At 46.2% G+C, this 15,641-nt stretch overlaps 1 protein-coding gene across 1 annotated transcript in view; it reads right to left on the bottom strand.

The window, feature by feature from the left end:
- ATRNL1 (attractin like 1) overlaps positions 1-1,847 on the bottom strand; it is a 506,174-nt gene extending 504,327 nt beyond the window's left edge. The window contains exon 1 of the mRNA XM_045854498.1: positions 905-1,847. Within this exon, the coding sequence (XP_045710454.1) occupies positions 905-1,191 (287 nt within the window). The 5' untranslated portion in view covers positions 1,192-1,847. The remainder of the gene's footprint in view (positions 1-904) is intronic.
- Between the last annotated feature and the right edge of the window lie 13,794 nt (positions 1,848-15,641).

Raw genomic sequence — 15,641 nt, 5'->3', positions numbered from 1 at the left:
ATCTCCACTGCTGTCAAGCACAGTCGTTCGGGCCTGGAGCTTCAGAAAAACCAGAGCGACGCTCTGACACAACAGCTGGCGGGGAACTAACCAGTGAGGACACCCCATTATCTTCACCACGTCAGAGACTCCGGGTCTTTCCTCCTCTCACCCGCCCCCGAGTCACGCTCGCAGTTCTCAGTTCGCGCTCGCCCTCCCAAATGCAATACAGTCAGTATATTGGCTGAAAGTAAACATTGTGGAGTTAGGCTGGCTGCCGTGGAATCACGCATCTATCTGCCCTTCTCCTGTGCAGTCTCGGGCAAATGACTTAAATTCGTTGCCTTGACTTTTCCCTCTGTACATGCATTATAAGATTCCCAGTACCTCACAGAGTGGTGGTGAGGACAAATGAGATAACCCACGCTGGCGCTTAGGGCGGTGTTTCCCACACAGCGAGCCCATTATAAATTTTACTTATGATCATTATTATTACTAAATGAAGTGTTAGCAGTGGTTACCTGTAGAGAGAGAGATGGGGGGGGTGCTATTGGGAGACCATAACTTTTAACCTTTACACCTCCGTATCGTTCCGAACGTTCCACAGTGCCCAAGTACTTCATGAATTACTTGCATAATTTTTAATTAAAAATAGTGTCCTGACAAAATGGTGTTTGACACCGTAACTGAATGTGCAAATGCTGACGAGCGGGGGACCAGAAGTCGCTGCGGACATCTGGACCCCTGGGAAGGGCTCAGCGGCCAGAGCGGTCCGCGCTCCCCGCGGGGCGGAGGTCCCGAGGCCCGGGGGCGGGAGCGGGCAGCGGGTCCGCTCCCGGGCCGGGGACCCGAGCCCGCGGGGGAGGAGGGAGGCCGCAACGGGTGCGAAGCAGGGCTGAGGTTCGGGGTCTGGCAAGGCACTTACTTGAACCTGCCCTGGCAGTGCTGGCACTGGTCCCCCACCCAGCCCGGGTCGCAGACGCAGGTGGAGTTGACACAGCGGCCGGAGAAGCAGGAGCCGGTCCTCTCGCACGGCTTGGACTGGGACACCTGCGCGTAGAGCGCCAGGTAGAGGAAGCCATAGCACAGCAGCCAGTTGTTTCCGTCCGGCAGCCAGGAGGAGGCGCCCCCGCCGCCCGCCGGCCGAGCCCTCCAGGGCGCCGGGGCCGCCGGCCGCGGGGGGCCAGTGCGGGCCGGGGCCCCCGGCTCCATCTTCCCCTGGGCCCCTGCCCGGCGGGGCTGCGCTCGCGGGCACGGACAGGGATGCTCCGCAGGGGAAATCCGGCCGGAGGAAACCGTGCCCCCGCCGCCGCTTCTGCCGCTCCTCACCGCCGCCTGCCCCAGTCCCGCTGTCGGGTCAGGAGGGACAGATCCCAACCGCGGTCGCCTCCGCTCGGCTCCCTCCAGGCGTACTCGGGCATCGCCTCTCCGTCTCCTGACCTTGTCCTCTGCGGGCCGAGCCCAACGCGGCGGCGCCCCGGGCCGGACTGGAGGCGGGGAGCGGGCAGTGCCGGCTGCGCTGGGCGCTCCGGAGGGGACCTGCGGGAGGGGACCTGCTGGAGGGGGAGGGGACCCCGCGCGCGGCCCCGCCTCGACCGCGGCTCGCGCCAACTGCCTCGGCTCGCAGCCCCGCGCGCCCGGGAGGGCGGGGACCAGCTGGAGCCCCGAGGTGGGCGCGCCCAATGTGGGAGGGAGGATTCGGAAAACCGGGCTCCGCGTCGCACAGCCCGGCCCGCGGCCGGCCGCCCCCCAGCAGCCCTTTTCTCTCCGGCGCCGCCAGCCAGCCACCCGAGCGGCGGCGCGAGCTGGCGGCGTGCGGGGCTGCCTCCGCGCCTCTCGCCGGCCCGCGCTCCCCCTACAGGCCCAGCGCGTGGTTTCGCCCCGCCTTCACGCGGACCCGGGACTCCCCCGCGCGCGCCCACCCGCCCGGCCCGGGAGCCGAGGGGTGGCCGGCCCCCCAGGTGCGGCCCGCGTGCCCGCGGTGCCCTTGCCCGCCGCGCGCCGGGCCCCCCACTCGCCCCACGCGCCTGCGGAGCCCCACAAACGAGGGAGCAGGTCGGGACCGGCTTCGCAGCTTCAGCAAAAATGAAGCCCTTCGCGTCCGCCGTCTACAGCTGCAAAAGTGCAGTGCTTTTTTTCCTGGCGCTTCCCCTTCCTCCGCCCCATCCTCCTGCCTGTTTCTTCTTCTTCTCCTTTTTTTTTTTTTTTTCTTGAAAGAGAGAAACTCCAACAACACACGAAGAGCTGAGCATGTGCAGCAGGCAAAAGTCTTAAAGGCACCGCAGTCAGAGCACGTTGTGGGGTCCGAAATAGCTGGAAGGGGCGGGGGTTGGGAGCTGCGAGGATCCGGGACTGTCTCCGCTGAGGGACTTCTCCAAAGGGGGAGCAATTTCTTCCACCTTTGGGTGGAAATAATGGCTCCCCCCCCCCCCGGCCCCCACTAGATCTGCGTGGTTCAGAGCGCCCGGCGCCCCACCCCTTGCCAGCGCTGCCTCGGAACCCCAGGTATCTCCTTTTCTGTTTCTCAGTGTTTCTTCTTCAGGCTGGGACAGTGTTCTTTCTGCCTTGAAAAATATTGCAACATCGGAGCTTTTTTTTTTTTAGACGAGCAGAAAGGATGCCCAAAATGAGCCGTTTTCCTTCCAAAGCAGCAATCTTTTCCTCCTTCAGATGACTTTCCAAGATTTATTGGCGTATGCTGGGATGTTTGCTTTGTACTTGGTGCCTTCTCGAAACGGGCTGTTTGAACCCTGGAGAAAGAAAGCCGAACTACAAATTGCAGCCCTGTATCCTGGAGTTGCAGCAAGGTTACTGATCCCCACCCAAGAGAAGGGCAGATGGTATGAAAAGAAACCGAAATCTACCCAAGGCATTTCTGACAGCAAAGGGAGGAAAGTTTTCGTTGCCACCACACAGTCTTAGTATTCTTGTTAAGATTAGTCCCATGTTTATTTGGGGCACGAGGCACCCACGTCATCTCTTGTAATCTCTGTGATCCCCACTTTGCAGAGGAAATCCTCCATTAACCCCATTTTACAGATGAGGAGAGACGCTCAGCAAGGTTTAAGATTGGTTGATGGCCGACCTGGAGTAAGCAGTGCAGCGAGCTGGAAACCAAGTCCTCTCCCTTCCCTGCCTTTCCCCACCACTCACCAGGCTGTTTGGCTCCTATTAGCAGATACTTTGTTCTACTTTGGTGGATAAAATTCAAGTGTTGGCTTTGTGTGAAAATACCTCAGCAGGGACCTGAGGAACACAAGGCTCAGAAAGAGGTGACTTCTTAGAAAGTTTTTTTTAAAAAGGAAAACAATGGTTTTTATCTATAAAACCAAAAAAAATCACAATGCTCCCCTAGTACCAATATTAGAAATGTCATCCTCAAACCTTAAAAATTAGGACAGCCTCATCTTCCCGTTGCATAGTTTCTAGATCAGGAGGCTCCTTAGAGACCCCGGAGGGTAGAAGGAGGAAACACTGTGCCTACATTCAAAGGAAGAGGCGGTTCTGGATCACACCTTTTCGTTCCCACGCCTGTAGAATCTAGACCTCTGTCTCTAGCACTAGCCATGCATGAACGACCTCTGCCGCCTTCTCCATCCTTTGCCTGGGCCAGCCAAAGTTTCAAGTCAGCCACGTTTGCTCACATCTGATGCAGAGTCGGTTTCAGACGGTAGACGGTGGGAAGCATCCGAGCCTTTGACACCATCACTGAACGTGCAGGCAGTTCAAACGGTCCAGTGCAGCCCCTTTAACAAGACAGATCACTGCTCAGCCACGGGCTGACTGCAGCCTATATTCCGGCTAAGGATGTGCCCATTAAAATACATCTCTTTTAATCTTCTAACCACTATAATCAGCTCAGTGCTTGGTGTTGTACTGAAGAACAGGCAGCCCCGTGGGCCTCCTCTCACTGTAGCCTTTTGAATCACATTGACTGTACTAAACACACGTAAAATCATTCTCATTAGGATCTCAGAACTTCCACTTGCCCTATGTCCCACTTTTCTTGGAAATTCTTTTGGTCAGCATTCAGTGAGTGACTATTATGAATTCAAGGAAGAGAACACAAAGACGAATAAAACCAAGGTCTGTCCCTGGATACACGGATCTTCTATTAAGCTCACTAGACTGGAAGTCCCTTTCACAGCCGAGTGTCACATAGTGAACAGATGCAGACTCAAAAAACTTAAATGATTTTACAATGGTCGCACAAAAACTCGGTGACGAAGCTCGCCTAGAATCTTGACGAAGGTTCCAGTATCTTCTATGATCGGGAAATTTTAAAACTCCAACATGTTATCTCTGTCTTCCAGAGAAGTAGAGTCAGCATCTAGCAGTGCCATAGAGCACTACGATAATTCATAGTATGGGCAATCGCAGTCATAAATCCAACGGAAATGTGGAAGTTTACTCCAAAGACTCGGTGAGGGGAGAGCCAGCTCCTCTAAAGTGGGATGGAACTATTAAGATTGGATTACCTATTAATATGTATCCAAGGGGAAAGGTTGGAAAAATACATTTGTTCTCTCCACAGTTGGCCTTATAGCAAGACCTTGAGCTATTTTGGGTGGTGTGTTTCATTTCCATTCATACCCCTTAACAATGATACTATAATATGGTGGACAGAAATTTAAAGCTTCCCATTGCCAAATTGTTTGAAGGAAATTCAAAGGACTTTTTGTTAAAGAACAGAAATGATAGGTCCACTGACCTCTTGACTGCTACTCAAAATATAAGAGATCCTATTGGGCCCAAGAAACCAAAACATCCCCTTCTCAGTCACTTGTCTGAAAAATGATGGCAGCTCTGGTTACTTGCTCACCATCTGACTTCTACGAGGTTTCTGGAACCAGCCAAGATCATGAGAGCTCAGAATCAAGGCAGTCTTTCTGTGACATTGATAAAGCACGGATAGTCTGTGAGATTACACAGTAAAGACAAAAAATCAACTTTATTTTTTAATTGAATCTATTGGCATGACATTGGTTTGCAAAACCACACAGGTTTCAAGTGTCCTACTCAATAAAATATCATCTGCATCCTGCATCCTGCACCCACACCCCCATGCAAAATTTCTGTCCATCTGCACTCCCAACCCCCTGCTTGGCCCCCTCCGCCTAGCCCCTACCCCCTTTCCCTCTGCCTATCATCACACTGTTTTCTGTTTCTACGTGTTAATGTGTATGTTCTTTGGCTAATCCCTTCCCCTTCTTTCATCCCGTCCCCCCAACCCTTTGACAGCAGCCAGTCTGTTCTATGTAGTTATGCCTCTGCTTCTATTAAGAAAAAGTCCATGTTCGATGCTCATTATAAAAGTACAGATGAAATTAAACATGTTCATATGGTGATAATCTGAAACACCGCCCTGCCTCCCACCCCAGATCTGACACTGCCTTCCCTTACACCCATGCTTTCCTTCCACTGGCTTCCCTTGCTGTCACACTTGCAAACACACACATACTCTTTGATCCTGCCAATTTTTCTACTTAACACATTTCAAACATATTGTTATAAGTAAATCCAAGGAAATAAATCCAAAGAGTCTAAATTCACAATGCTGGGCTAATACATCTTCCTGAACTGGGAAATAAAATGAGCATCCTTAAACCTTCATCCTAAATACTCAGACTTGTTACCCCTCTCCAAAAAAAAAAAAACAAAGCAAATAAACAAAACAAAAAAAAAAAACCAGTTGATTGCTAGTAGCCAATTGCAGAAATTTGACTTTCATGAAACTTAATTCAATAAAAAACATGAGCTAGGACTTCCTGCTGAACATATGGGCTAAGTATGTGCACTGACCTCTGCTCTAAACTCTACTAACATGACAGGAAAGAATTTTTTTTAATGGTAAGGTATAAACTCACAATGACAAGGAAAATGAGGAAAAAAAACAACTAGTAGATGAGAGGGGTCAATGCACTCGCAAGGGTCAGTGCGCCGGAAGGAGGAGAGAACATGGAGACACGGTCGTTAACACATGTGCACATGCTTGCGTGATGAGTAACAATAACAAGCCTCGGGGAAACCTCAGGACTCAGAGGCAAGAGACGCCGTGGAGAGTAGAGCTGGGACCCTAACACGAAAACAAAGAGAATGGTTGAGGGCAATATAAGGACTCATGCCTCCTCCCCACTTTTTTACCCCAAGCAGCTAAAGACTGCCCTTGACCCCACCCTGACAGGTTTAATCTCTTGAGAAAATGAATCAGAGAGTCTCCAGACTTAGAGCCCCAGGCATGATCAAAGGAGGGAACGAGATATACAACTGAAAATGGAGAGATTAAGTGGAAAATCTTTACATTGAATGGCAAAATTTTCCTGTCTCCTTTTCCTACCTATTCTCAGAACAGGTACAGCCAACTGAACTCCCCCCGCCCCAGGCAGAAAACGGAAGGACGATCATCTCCAAAAGTAAATAATCCCAGAGGAAGGTTGCTGTCACTGGGAGTCTCCCAACGAAAGGGACCACATCTGGTCAGGCTGCCAGTCAGTAAGCCTCGCCCAATCACTTATTTTTAATGACTCCCTTTTAAATACAAGCAATAAATGCTCATTAGACATGAAAGATAGAAACAAAAACAGAGAAAAGGAAATGAGAGGAAATATAGTCAAGTGATGAAGATTTTGCAGACATGCAACAAGAACTGGATACTCTTTAAAAAACAAAGAACAAAGGACAAAAACAATAAAAATAGGGTCAACAAAATTAAAATGCAAAAAAAAGTTTAAAAAATAAAGAATAGGAAATATAGAAATAAGAGTGAAAAAACAAAATTTCTCCTCTCATCGGAGAGGGGAAAACTAAGAAAATAAGAAGATTCATTAATGAATGTTCATAACAGACACCATTTTAAATTAAGCATTTATAATGTGTGTACATTTATTAATGGGATAGCACATTAATACACCACTCCTGTGTAGAGCAGACAAAATTGCTTTGTAACAATTTCTCCAACCTAAGAAAATTTCCCAGAACTAAACTGAGCCTCCAGATGAAGGGCCCACTACAGCCTAAAACACTGAGTTAAAAAAGACTCACAGCCCTGGCTGGTAGCTCAGTGGATTGAACACGGGCTGTGAACCAAAGTGTCCCAGGTTCGATTCCCAGTCAGGGTACATGCTTGGGTTGCAGGCCATGACCCCCAGCAACCGCACATTGATGTTTCTCTCTCTCTCTCTTTCTCCCTCCCTTCTCTCTCTAAAAATAAACAAACAAAATCTTTAAAAAAAAGGACTCACAAATAGAGGGGGAGACAGGGCAAATGCAATAGGCTGGAAGTAAGAATAATGCTAAAATTCTCAACAGCAAACCTAGATGCTAAAATGAGTAGAGATATAGGGAGAATTATTTTGAACATAGAATTCTATACCCAGCCAAGCTGTCAATCAAGTGTCAGAATAAGGACATTTTCAGATACACGAGCATTCATAAACATGTAGTTCCTTTTTAAAGATTCTCCTGGAGAATGGAATAAAGGGAGAGGAGACTGAGCATAAGACAACTGTGAAGAGATACCCTAGGATGACAGAGCAGCCAGTCCCACAGAGGGCCAGGGAGAGAGTCGTCAAGGGAAACAGCGGGTATGAGTGCTTGCAACTGTTTGAGCTTTCGGAAGAACTACTAGTGATATGTGACAGATTTGAAGTGTGCGGGGGGAACATGGAATAGGCGCACAGAAATCTAAGTAAATGAACAAAATGAAGCAATTGTTCACTAGAAAAGAAAAAGAAAGGAAACTGATGCAAGATGGTTCAGCAGCAATACATAGTCATAATAATGTGAATGCGATTGATTTAACGCGCAATTTTAATGTCCCTATTAAAGAGACGAGAGAGGTGTAAAGATGGATAGTGCTAAATTCCCCACTCTTTAATAAGAAGTAATTGCACATCCCAAACTGATAAATCCAGAAATAGCACTAGAAGTATACTACACTGAAGAAAAGAGTTGAAGGTGGTTTTCTTTTAGAGTGTAGGGAGGAGGGTCAAAAATACAGCATTTTATTATTTGGTTTTTGGTACTCTTTGAAAATTAAAATTTACTTGTAAAAAAAAGCCCCCAAAATAATAAATAAAATTATGGCTTTATTGTATAAAATAAAGAAGGTGGTGTATGGCCTAAGACTCATAGAAACATGAGTTTGATTGATTGATTGATTGATTGTTTGATTTTTAGAGAGAGGGAAGGAGAAAAAGAGGGAGAGAAACAGTGGTGTGCAAGAGAATCGCTGTGCAAGAGAAGCGATGTGCAAGAGAGATGCTGTGCACATTGATGTGTGTCCTCCCGCTCACCCCCAGCCGGGAACCTGGCCTGCAATCCAGGAACATGCCTTCACCAGGAATCAAACCAGCAACCTTTTGATCTACAGGCCGGTCCTTGATCCACTGAGCCACACCAGCCAGGGCAAGTTGGGTTTCTAATTCTTCCACCTTTATACTAGTTACCTTTGTATGAGCCATTAACCTCTGTGCCGCAGTTCTCTCACCTATAAGACAGGAATAGTCTTACAGGTAAGAAAACTGAATCTTATAGGTGAGAAAATAGTCTTACAGGTAAGATGAGGGTCCAAACAATAATGTGCAAAAGCACCTCGTAAATAGTAAAGCACTATGCAAGCTTTGATTTAATTTTCAATGTAAAACAATTACTCTTAGGAACAATTCATTCTAGTCCCGTGTAAGGGAAAGGATTTTTGAAAGGGATTTGGGTTGATACAAAACACAAACACAAAATACAAAAACTCAGAGAAACAGGCAGGGCTGTAAGAAAGCCATGTTATTTTAAAGACAGATCTAGTCCACTTTGCCAAGGAGCTGCTGGGACCCAGAAAGTGAAGTGTCATCCAAATTCACAGCCGGGGCCAGTGGCCGAGCTAAATCTAAAACCCTAGTTCTCCCGAAATGCAACCCAGTTCTGGTTTTTGGTTTTTGTCTTATATCTTATAGTTCAGGCTAATAAGGAAACTTCTCAAGTGAACTAAAGTCATCCCTGCCTCGCTCCAGAAAGGCCTTCCAAAGCTCAGTAAAGATGGTGACTTGTCTAGTGTCACACAAATTACTGACAGCAGAGGCAACGCTAAGCCTCACAAAAGGCAGGAGCCAAAGAATGAACCTTACACCCGGAACGTGGAACCAAGTGAAAGCTGGCCCGCGCAGCTAAAGGCAGAGGTTACAGGCCCAGGTCAGGACCGGCCACACACACATTGTCAATAAATATCAGTTGACTGGCCAACTAGAGCTCCTGCCGAAGTATGGAGAGAAAAGCCAGGAAGGAAATAGGCAGACTTTCAAAAAAAGACAATTTGACAGGCCAAGGCAGCCGCAAAATTCTTCTGGAAAATGGAGATGTAAGGATTGGCTTTACTAAACGGGAGAAGGATGGGAGCAAGAGAGAAGAAAAGCAGAGGAAGAAAGGGCATGGCCCATGATTGACAACATGTGTCGAGAAAGAGTGCTAAATCTGGAGCGCTCCCAGCCATTGCAAAACATCTAACAGGCTCCCCTGTCCTTTCCTCCCTGGGATAATGTTGAAAGAAGTGAGGACAAAGGGAAGATAAAAAGCTCCGGGACCTTTTCTCCCTTCCATACCCAGCATATCATTTGCTGGTACTTTCCTCGAAGGGAGGAGGAAAACACTCTTAAGATACAGCGGTCAATAAAAATGAACAGAAGTTCAGTTTGAATCCAGTGACGAAAAAGGGAAATAGCACTCTTTTCTATTCAGAAGCCACGATTTTTGCCCAACAGATCATTCTAATTTCTCAAGATGACTCCTAATAGTCACTGCACTATGCTGCATCATCTTACATCTAAAGAACCAGCGTTCGGAAGGTTCATACACTGAAAGGGCGCCATCAAACACAGAGAAACACTTGTGATTATGAGTGACAGAAAGGATTATGTCTGGAAAAAACCCAACGACTGCTGCAGTCGAACTTCTAACAGATTGCCCACGTGTGGATAAACCAGGTAGAATTTCTGTAAACCTTGAGTTAAGTAGAGGTTCCTTTCATGCTCCTGCTGTTTAAAGAAAGAGTGAGTCGCCTAAGAAAAACAGGAAGTACTTAAAAAAAAAACAAAGGCTCCCAAGCGAAATAAACAATTTCATAAGAACAATAACACACTAGCTTTGAGAAGCTGTGTGAGGTCCTGACACAGGAAAATATGTTTATGTTTACAAGGAAAAGAGCACAAAAAAGAATTATGGACCCTCTGACGAGGGAGGACTGAGCCGTCAGGATGCCGCGAACAGATCTCGGAGACAAAGAAGAACCACAGAAAAGCACACATATAAAAAAAAAAAAAGAAAAGAAAAAATATCTGACAAATGATAGCCAGGCCCCACAAATCCCGATAACACGACATTCTGCTTATTAAAAACATCAGTCTTGGAAGACTCCAGGCACAGTAATTTTGAAAATGTACACAAATAAATTAAAACCAGCCTTATGATTCTTCTTTTTGTGAGTCCCTCACGCATACCCCTCCCCAAAGCTGAAGTGAAATCTCAAATTAAGCAAACAAACAAACAAAGTCAACAGGAACACTGCCGTTTGGAAGCGAGAGCCCTAAGTTTTCCTTTTTTTTTTTTAAATTAGAACATAGCTGGAAAGTCTTCCTGCACGTGAAGAGGACATAGGTTTTTCTAGGAAAATTGGTTCGACAGTAAGCAGAGAACACATTAACATCTACGACCAGGAAGTATGTGAAAGAGTTTCATTTATTAAATCATCTAAACCACTCGGTAGCAGACATTGTCGGACACGTGTCATGGCCGTGTTCTTCATCAGCGGACACAGCCCTCTGGTTTGCGGGGCTGACATAGGAAAGTGCCTGGAAAGCTGACAAAGCACCAGGAGACCCAGCCCCCAGAACTCAGCAGTGCGCCTCACCTACCCCTCGGTCCCTTCCTTTGTAGAACAGCAAAAATATTGGCCCTCCCTGATCATTGCCGGCGGGATCAAAATTCCAAACAAGATGTCAGAGTGGTTTAAAAGCTGTGAAGCTCTATTTGACGGTGCCTGCTTCTCTTCCTTCCTAAAGAACACCACTCTGGGACCCAGCGGGGCCGTGTGACAGCAGAGAGCCAGAGAGTAAGCTCAGTAATCCCTCTGCATCTTGACGCCCCCAGGCCTGAGACTCAGGTGGCAGCCACCTCACAGCCCATCGCCTTATGCCCAGGTGAGGTAAGTGACCACACGTACGGAGTGACTGCAGCCACCACTGGAAGGCTCCAGAGAACAAAGCACACCACTCACACGCTCCAGCTATAATAACTTAAAACTCCAGCTCGGCGATTTTGTCCTTTAGCTTAACGATTTGGGTGGCACTTGCTCTGTTGCAAATGCCATTGAAACGCTTAGTCTGACCAGTCATGATTAACCTCTTAGCATGAACAACTTTTACCACTTCCTGAGAATACTCTTGATAAGGAATAAAAGAAAAGTATAAAGCTGCACCATCCCCATTGCCCCCCCACCCAGAACACACAGCCCATACACATACTGCAAACGTTCTTACCGGTTGGCCTGATCAAAGAAACATGACTGTGAGAAGTTACTAGCCCCTTTTATAACTTTAATATAACATCGCATCCACGGAGGGAGGGTTTATATTTTCAGATAGAAGACCAGTGAGGGTACAGACACAAAGGAATTAAGTACTAATGGTGGGGTTTTGGATTGAGTGGCTCCTGGATGGAAGATTTGACTTCAAGTCAACCAGGATGGGAGGTATGGTACCTCCTGCCAAGTGGAAGCCAGGCCAGCAGTGGGATTTTGGCACGCCGGACTACAGGATGAGTGAATGTAAGGTCGGAATTAGAATGAAAGGGTAGGTCTTCACTGGGGAACACGCTCCCCAGGTTGAAGTCTGGCAAGGATCCTCAGCAACAGTCCTGACTCCTTTTAATGGCTGGGAGGATGCTTGAGGAAACGCCAGTCTCTGCGGTTACCCCAAATCTCTTCTGCATAAATAATAACATCATTACCGACAGATTCTTGGCTCAGTCCATTTTCTTTTAAACATGCAGACTAGTCAGAATGAAATATTTATTAGGGAAAGTTTGGAAAGGGTGAAACTGGAAATGATCACTCAAATGAAGAAAAAAGTCAGCTTCATTAGAAGGGGAAAAATATGGGCATTCTGAGCTAGCCAGACACCCAAAATATGTATGAATAAACAACGGGGCAGCAATATTGAGTTGGTGCGATGGCTTCGAAGTTGGTGCAATGACTCAGGGGGAACCATCAAAGAAGAGGGTGCCAGCCCCCGCCCGGCATGTGCTCAGAAGTCTTGTAGATGTCTGCCAGTCCCGGCGGGTTGACAATGTTGTATCAGGTGGGGACATTTCCTCTGGCTTGTGATACGTATGTGCCCTCAAGCCTTAGCACTTGCTGGCGCTCATTATTTTTCATCTAACCCTGTTGTTGCAAATGCTCTCCTCATTCATATGAATGCCTGATCTGTCTAAACCATCCTAAACTATCTGCAGTAATTATCCTATGATTAAATGTCTAAAGTTAATTGCTTGCTTTAAAAAAATCTCTTTTATTAGTTTAACATTTTTTCTGCTTTTTCATTTTATCAAGTGGCCTTTTAGTCCTTAATTATTAAAAAATATAAATAAAAGTGTCCAATTACCCTTTTCTTTAACTTTTATTCTTTTATAGCTCTAATCAGATTTCTACCCCCGCCCAGCCCCCAACTAAAAAGTCCTAACTCATTCACTGTTGGGTTCTATCTTGCTACACTGGCTGTAATTATTTTAGCTGCCCTTGTCTAAATTATTTTTATCTAGCTCAGTCATTTTTGAGATGAGGGAGATAAAATGGAACAGGCCATTGTAAATTAGGATGTGCACTTTGGAAAAATGAACCTAAGTTTATCACAATATTTTACAACCCTTTTAAACTGCAATGGTTTCTTATTCACTTATTTGATTACCACTGCTCTTTAAGACGTGTTCTTTGGTCTATTTGTGACGATGTCTGCATACTTTCCCAAAAAGGGTTAGAACTAACTAAATACCCACGAGGCTATTATTTAAATTATTTCTTTCCAAGATGCATTAGAATCATAGTATCTCAAGACACATTTCTTCCGTCGGTGTGTTCATTTACTTGGTTTGGAAAAATGTCTAGATACTTCTAGATTTCCGTGATGGCGGATTTTGAATAATCCACTGCTTCTTTACCATCTGCATGAGATAATCATGAAGACAGATGAGTCCTTAACATGGAGAGAAAATGATCCTTTCCCTGTCTTCCACCGATAAGCCTACTCACACAGCCATGTTTGGTACATAGGATTCTGCTCTCCTCAGCTGCTGATAATTACCAGAGACAAGCACCAACTTGGGGGTGCCAGGGCCTTTACAAAGGGACTTGGCACAAAAGCACTAATCAAACAGGAACGTACTGGGGCCATTAAATTCTCCCTTTGGGGGGTTCATATTAGAACTATAGCAAGAATTAAGCAAGTGAGAGTAGAAACGAAAGTTGAACATTTGTGCAGAAAGAGATTGACCATTGGGAAGAGGAAGGACAAAAAAAAAGGTGTAACTCAACTCATGAGAAGGTCAAAATTATAAGGAAGAAAAATTACAGATAAGTTGCCAGTGTGACACCGAAAATGATAGAGTAGAAGATGAAGAGACTTTTCTCCACCAGCAATTAGACAAAGAACAAAAGCAGGCATACAGAGAACTGTTGAGTCATGCTGCTCACTGAACGGCAGCGTGATGAGCCGTAGACTCCTGCTGCTCCGGATGCTAAGGCTGCCTTGGGTTCAGGATGGTCGTTGAGTTCCAGTCTCCATGGTTTCCATCCACAGATGTCCATGAGATTCTATTCTGGAAATGTATTTATACAATAATTCCATTACTGGAGCTGGCTTGAGTGTCTGTGATCCTAGAAACCCCGAGAGCCTGATGGTGCTCACGCTGATCTATTTTTCAGCTCAGGTCACCTTCCACACAAGCACTTTTTTCCAGATTATGCCACCTCTCCTTGCCTTGGGCTCCCACCCCCAAGATTATATCAAACATCTTAATATAATAGCATCTACACCATTTCACATTATATGGTCTCCTTTTCTAAACAGCGGGCCTACAGAAGGCAGAGACAACCCTATTATAGTGCTGGAAAACGGTTGGCACTTGAAAAATATCTGTGAACTAAAGCCTATAATTTATACTTTGATATACACTCTCTCCTCCAGATTATCAATGAATGTATTAAACTTAGAAGTGAACGTGAGAACATAAGCAATCCAATTTTAAAATGGGCAAAAACTTGAATAGATGCTTCATCAATGAGAGTATCCAAATGGCCGATCTAGGGTAGCTATAATTTTCCAAGGATATGGAGCAACTTGGAACTTTCATATGTTGCTGATGAGACTGTAAATTGGAATAACAGTTGGTTAAATACATACATACATACACGTACACTTACTAATTATGATATGTCCATGCCACAGAACATTAGAAATCGATGAAAAAAAATCAACGATGGTGTATCCAACACCCTGGATGACTCCCACTGATATAAGACTGAGCAAAAGAAGCCAGGCGCAGCAGGCTCCATATTGTACTATTCCTTTTCAGTAAAGTGAAAGAATGGGCAAAATAACAAACGATGATAGACATTGAGTCATTGTCGCCTCAGGGTGGGAAGGGCTACCGGGAAGCCCCGGAGTGCTGGAAACGGCCTATAACTGGGTCTGAGTGGCGGTTACAGAGAAGTGTGTGAATGTAAAATTTCATCGAGTGGTATATTTCAGATTTGAGCACTCTACGGGTTGTAGGTTATATACCTCAATAAAGAGGGGGAAAAGTGAGCACTGGGAAGCAGAAAGATATAAGCTTCCCTAGGAAATGTACTCTTTGCTAGTATGCTTTGTAGATTTAGTACATGTACTCATTTTTAAAACTTACAGAGCACGTTTTGCTCAAAAACTGCACCACCCCTTACACGAGATAGCATAGTATGTCGGAAAGCTTTGAGGTCAGAAGACCTGAGTTCCCCTAGCTAGTAAACCTGATCAAGGTAATGAACCTGAACTTCAGCTTTCTTCACTCTTAATTCCCTGAGAAGTAATGAGAGGAGATAATAAGTAAGGCAGATAGAGTGCTGAAGAGGAAAAGAAATCAAGAAACAGCCATGGGAAGATCAAGAGCATGAGGGAATTGCGATTTTAAATAGAGCAGTCAGGGAAGTGCCCACTTAGTCTAAGTTTTCATCCTCAATGGGCTGCCCCAGAGGGAGGAAGCAAAATGCTGCACTATGACTTATCAGCATGTCCCACGTGTGGAGCTGCTCCCATGGCCCTCATTCACGGAATAGACTCATCAGCTCTGTAGCCCCCAGGTCTCGGTCTTCCCCGCCTGAATCTCCCCACCCGTAAACTCAGTCCTGTCTCGCACACCAGACAGAAAGTATTTGAGGAGCCTCAGCCCTTCAGGGGGTAACCCAGGAAGGTTATTTAAGCTGACTTAAAAAGCAGTGTCTCAGCAGTGATCGCTGGGCTCCCACATTGAGGTGGCCCTTCATCTCACCCATCCTGCCACGCCAAGATTAGACCCAACCAGCTCCTTCCCAGATGTGGTCAACTGATGGCTCACTGCAATGTCCAATTAGTGCATAGAACGTGTGTATT

Source organism: Phyllostomus hastatus, unplaced genomic scaffold (genome assembly GCF_019186645.2).
Source record: "Phyllostomus hastatus isolate PE091 unplaced genomic scaffold, TTU_PhHast_1.1 phas_scaffold_1066, whole genome shotgun sequence".
Taxonomy (NCBI): Eukaryota; Metazoa; Chordata; class Mammalia; order Chiroptera; family Phyllostomidae; genus Phyllostomus; species Phyllostomus hastatus.
Note: the sequence above shows the minus strand (reverse complement) of the source record. Positions and strands in the feature narration are given on the sequence as shown.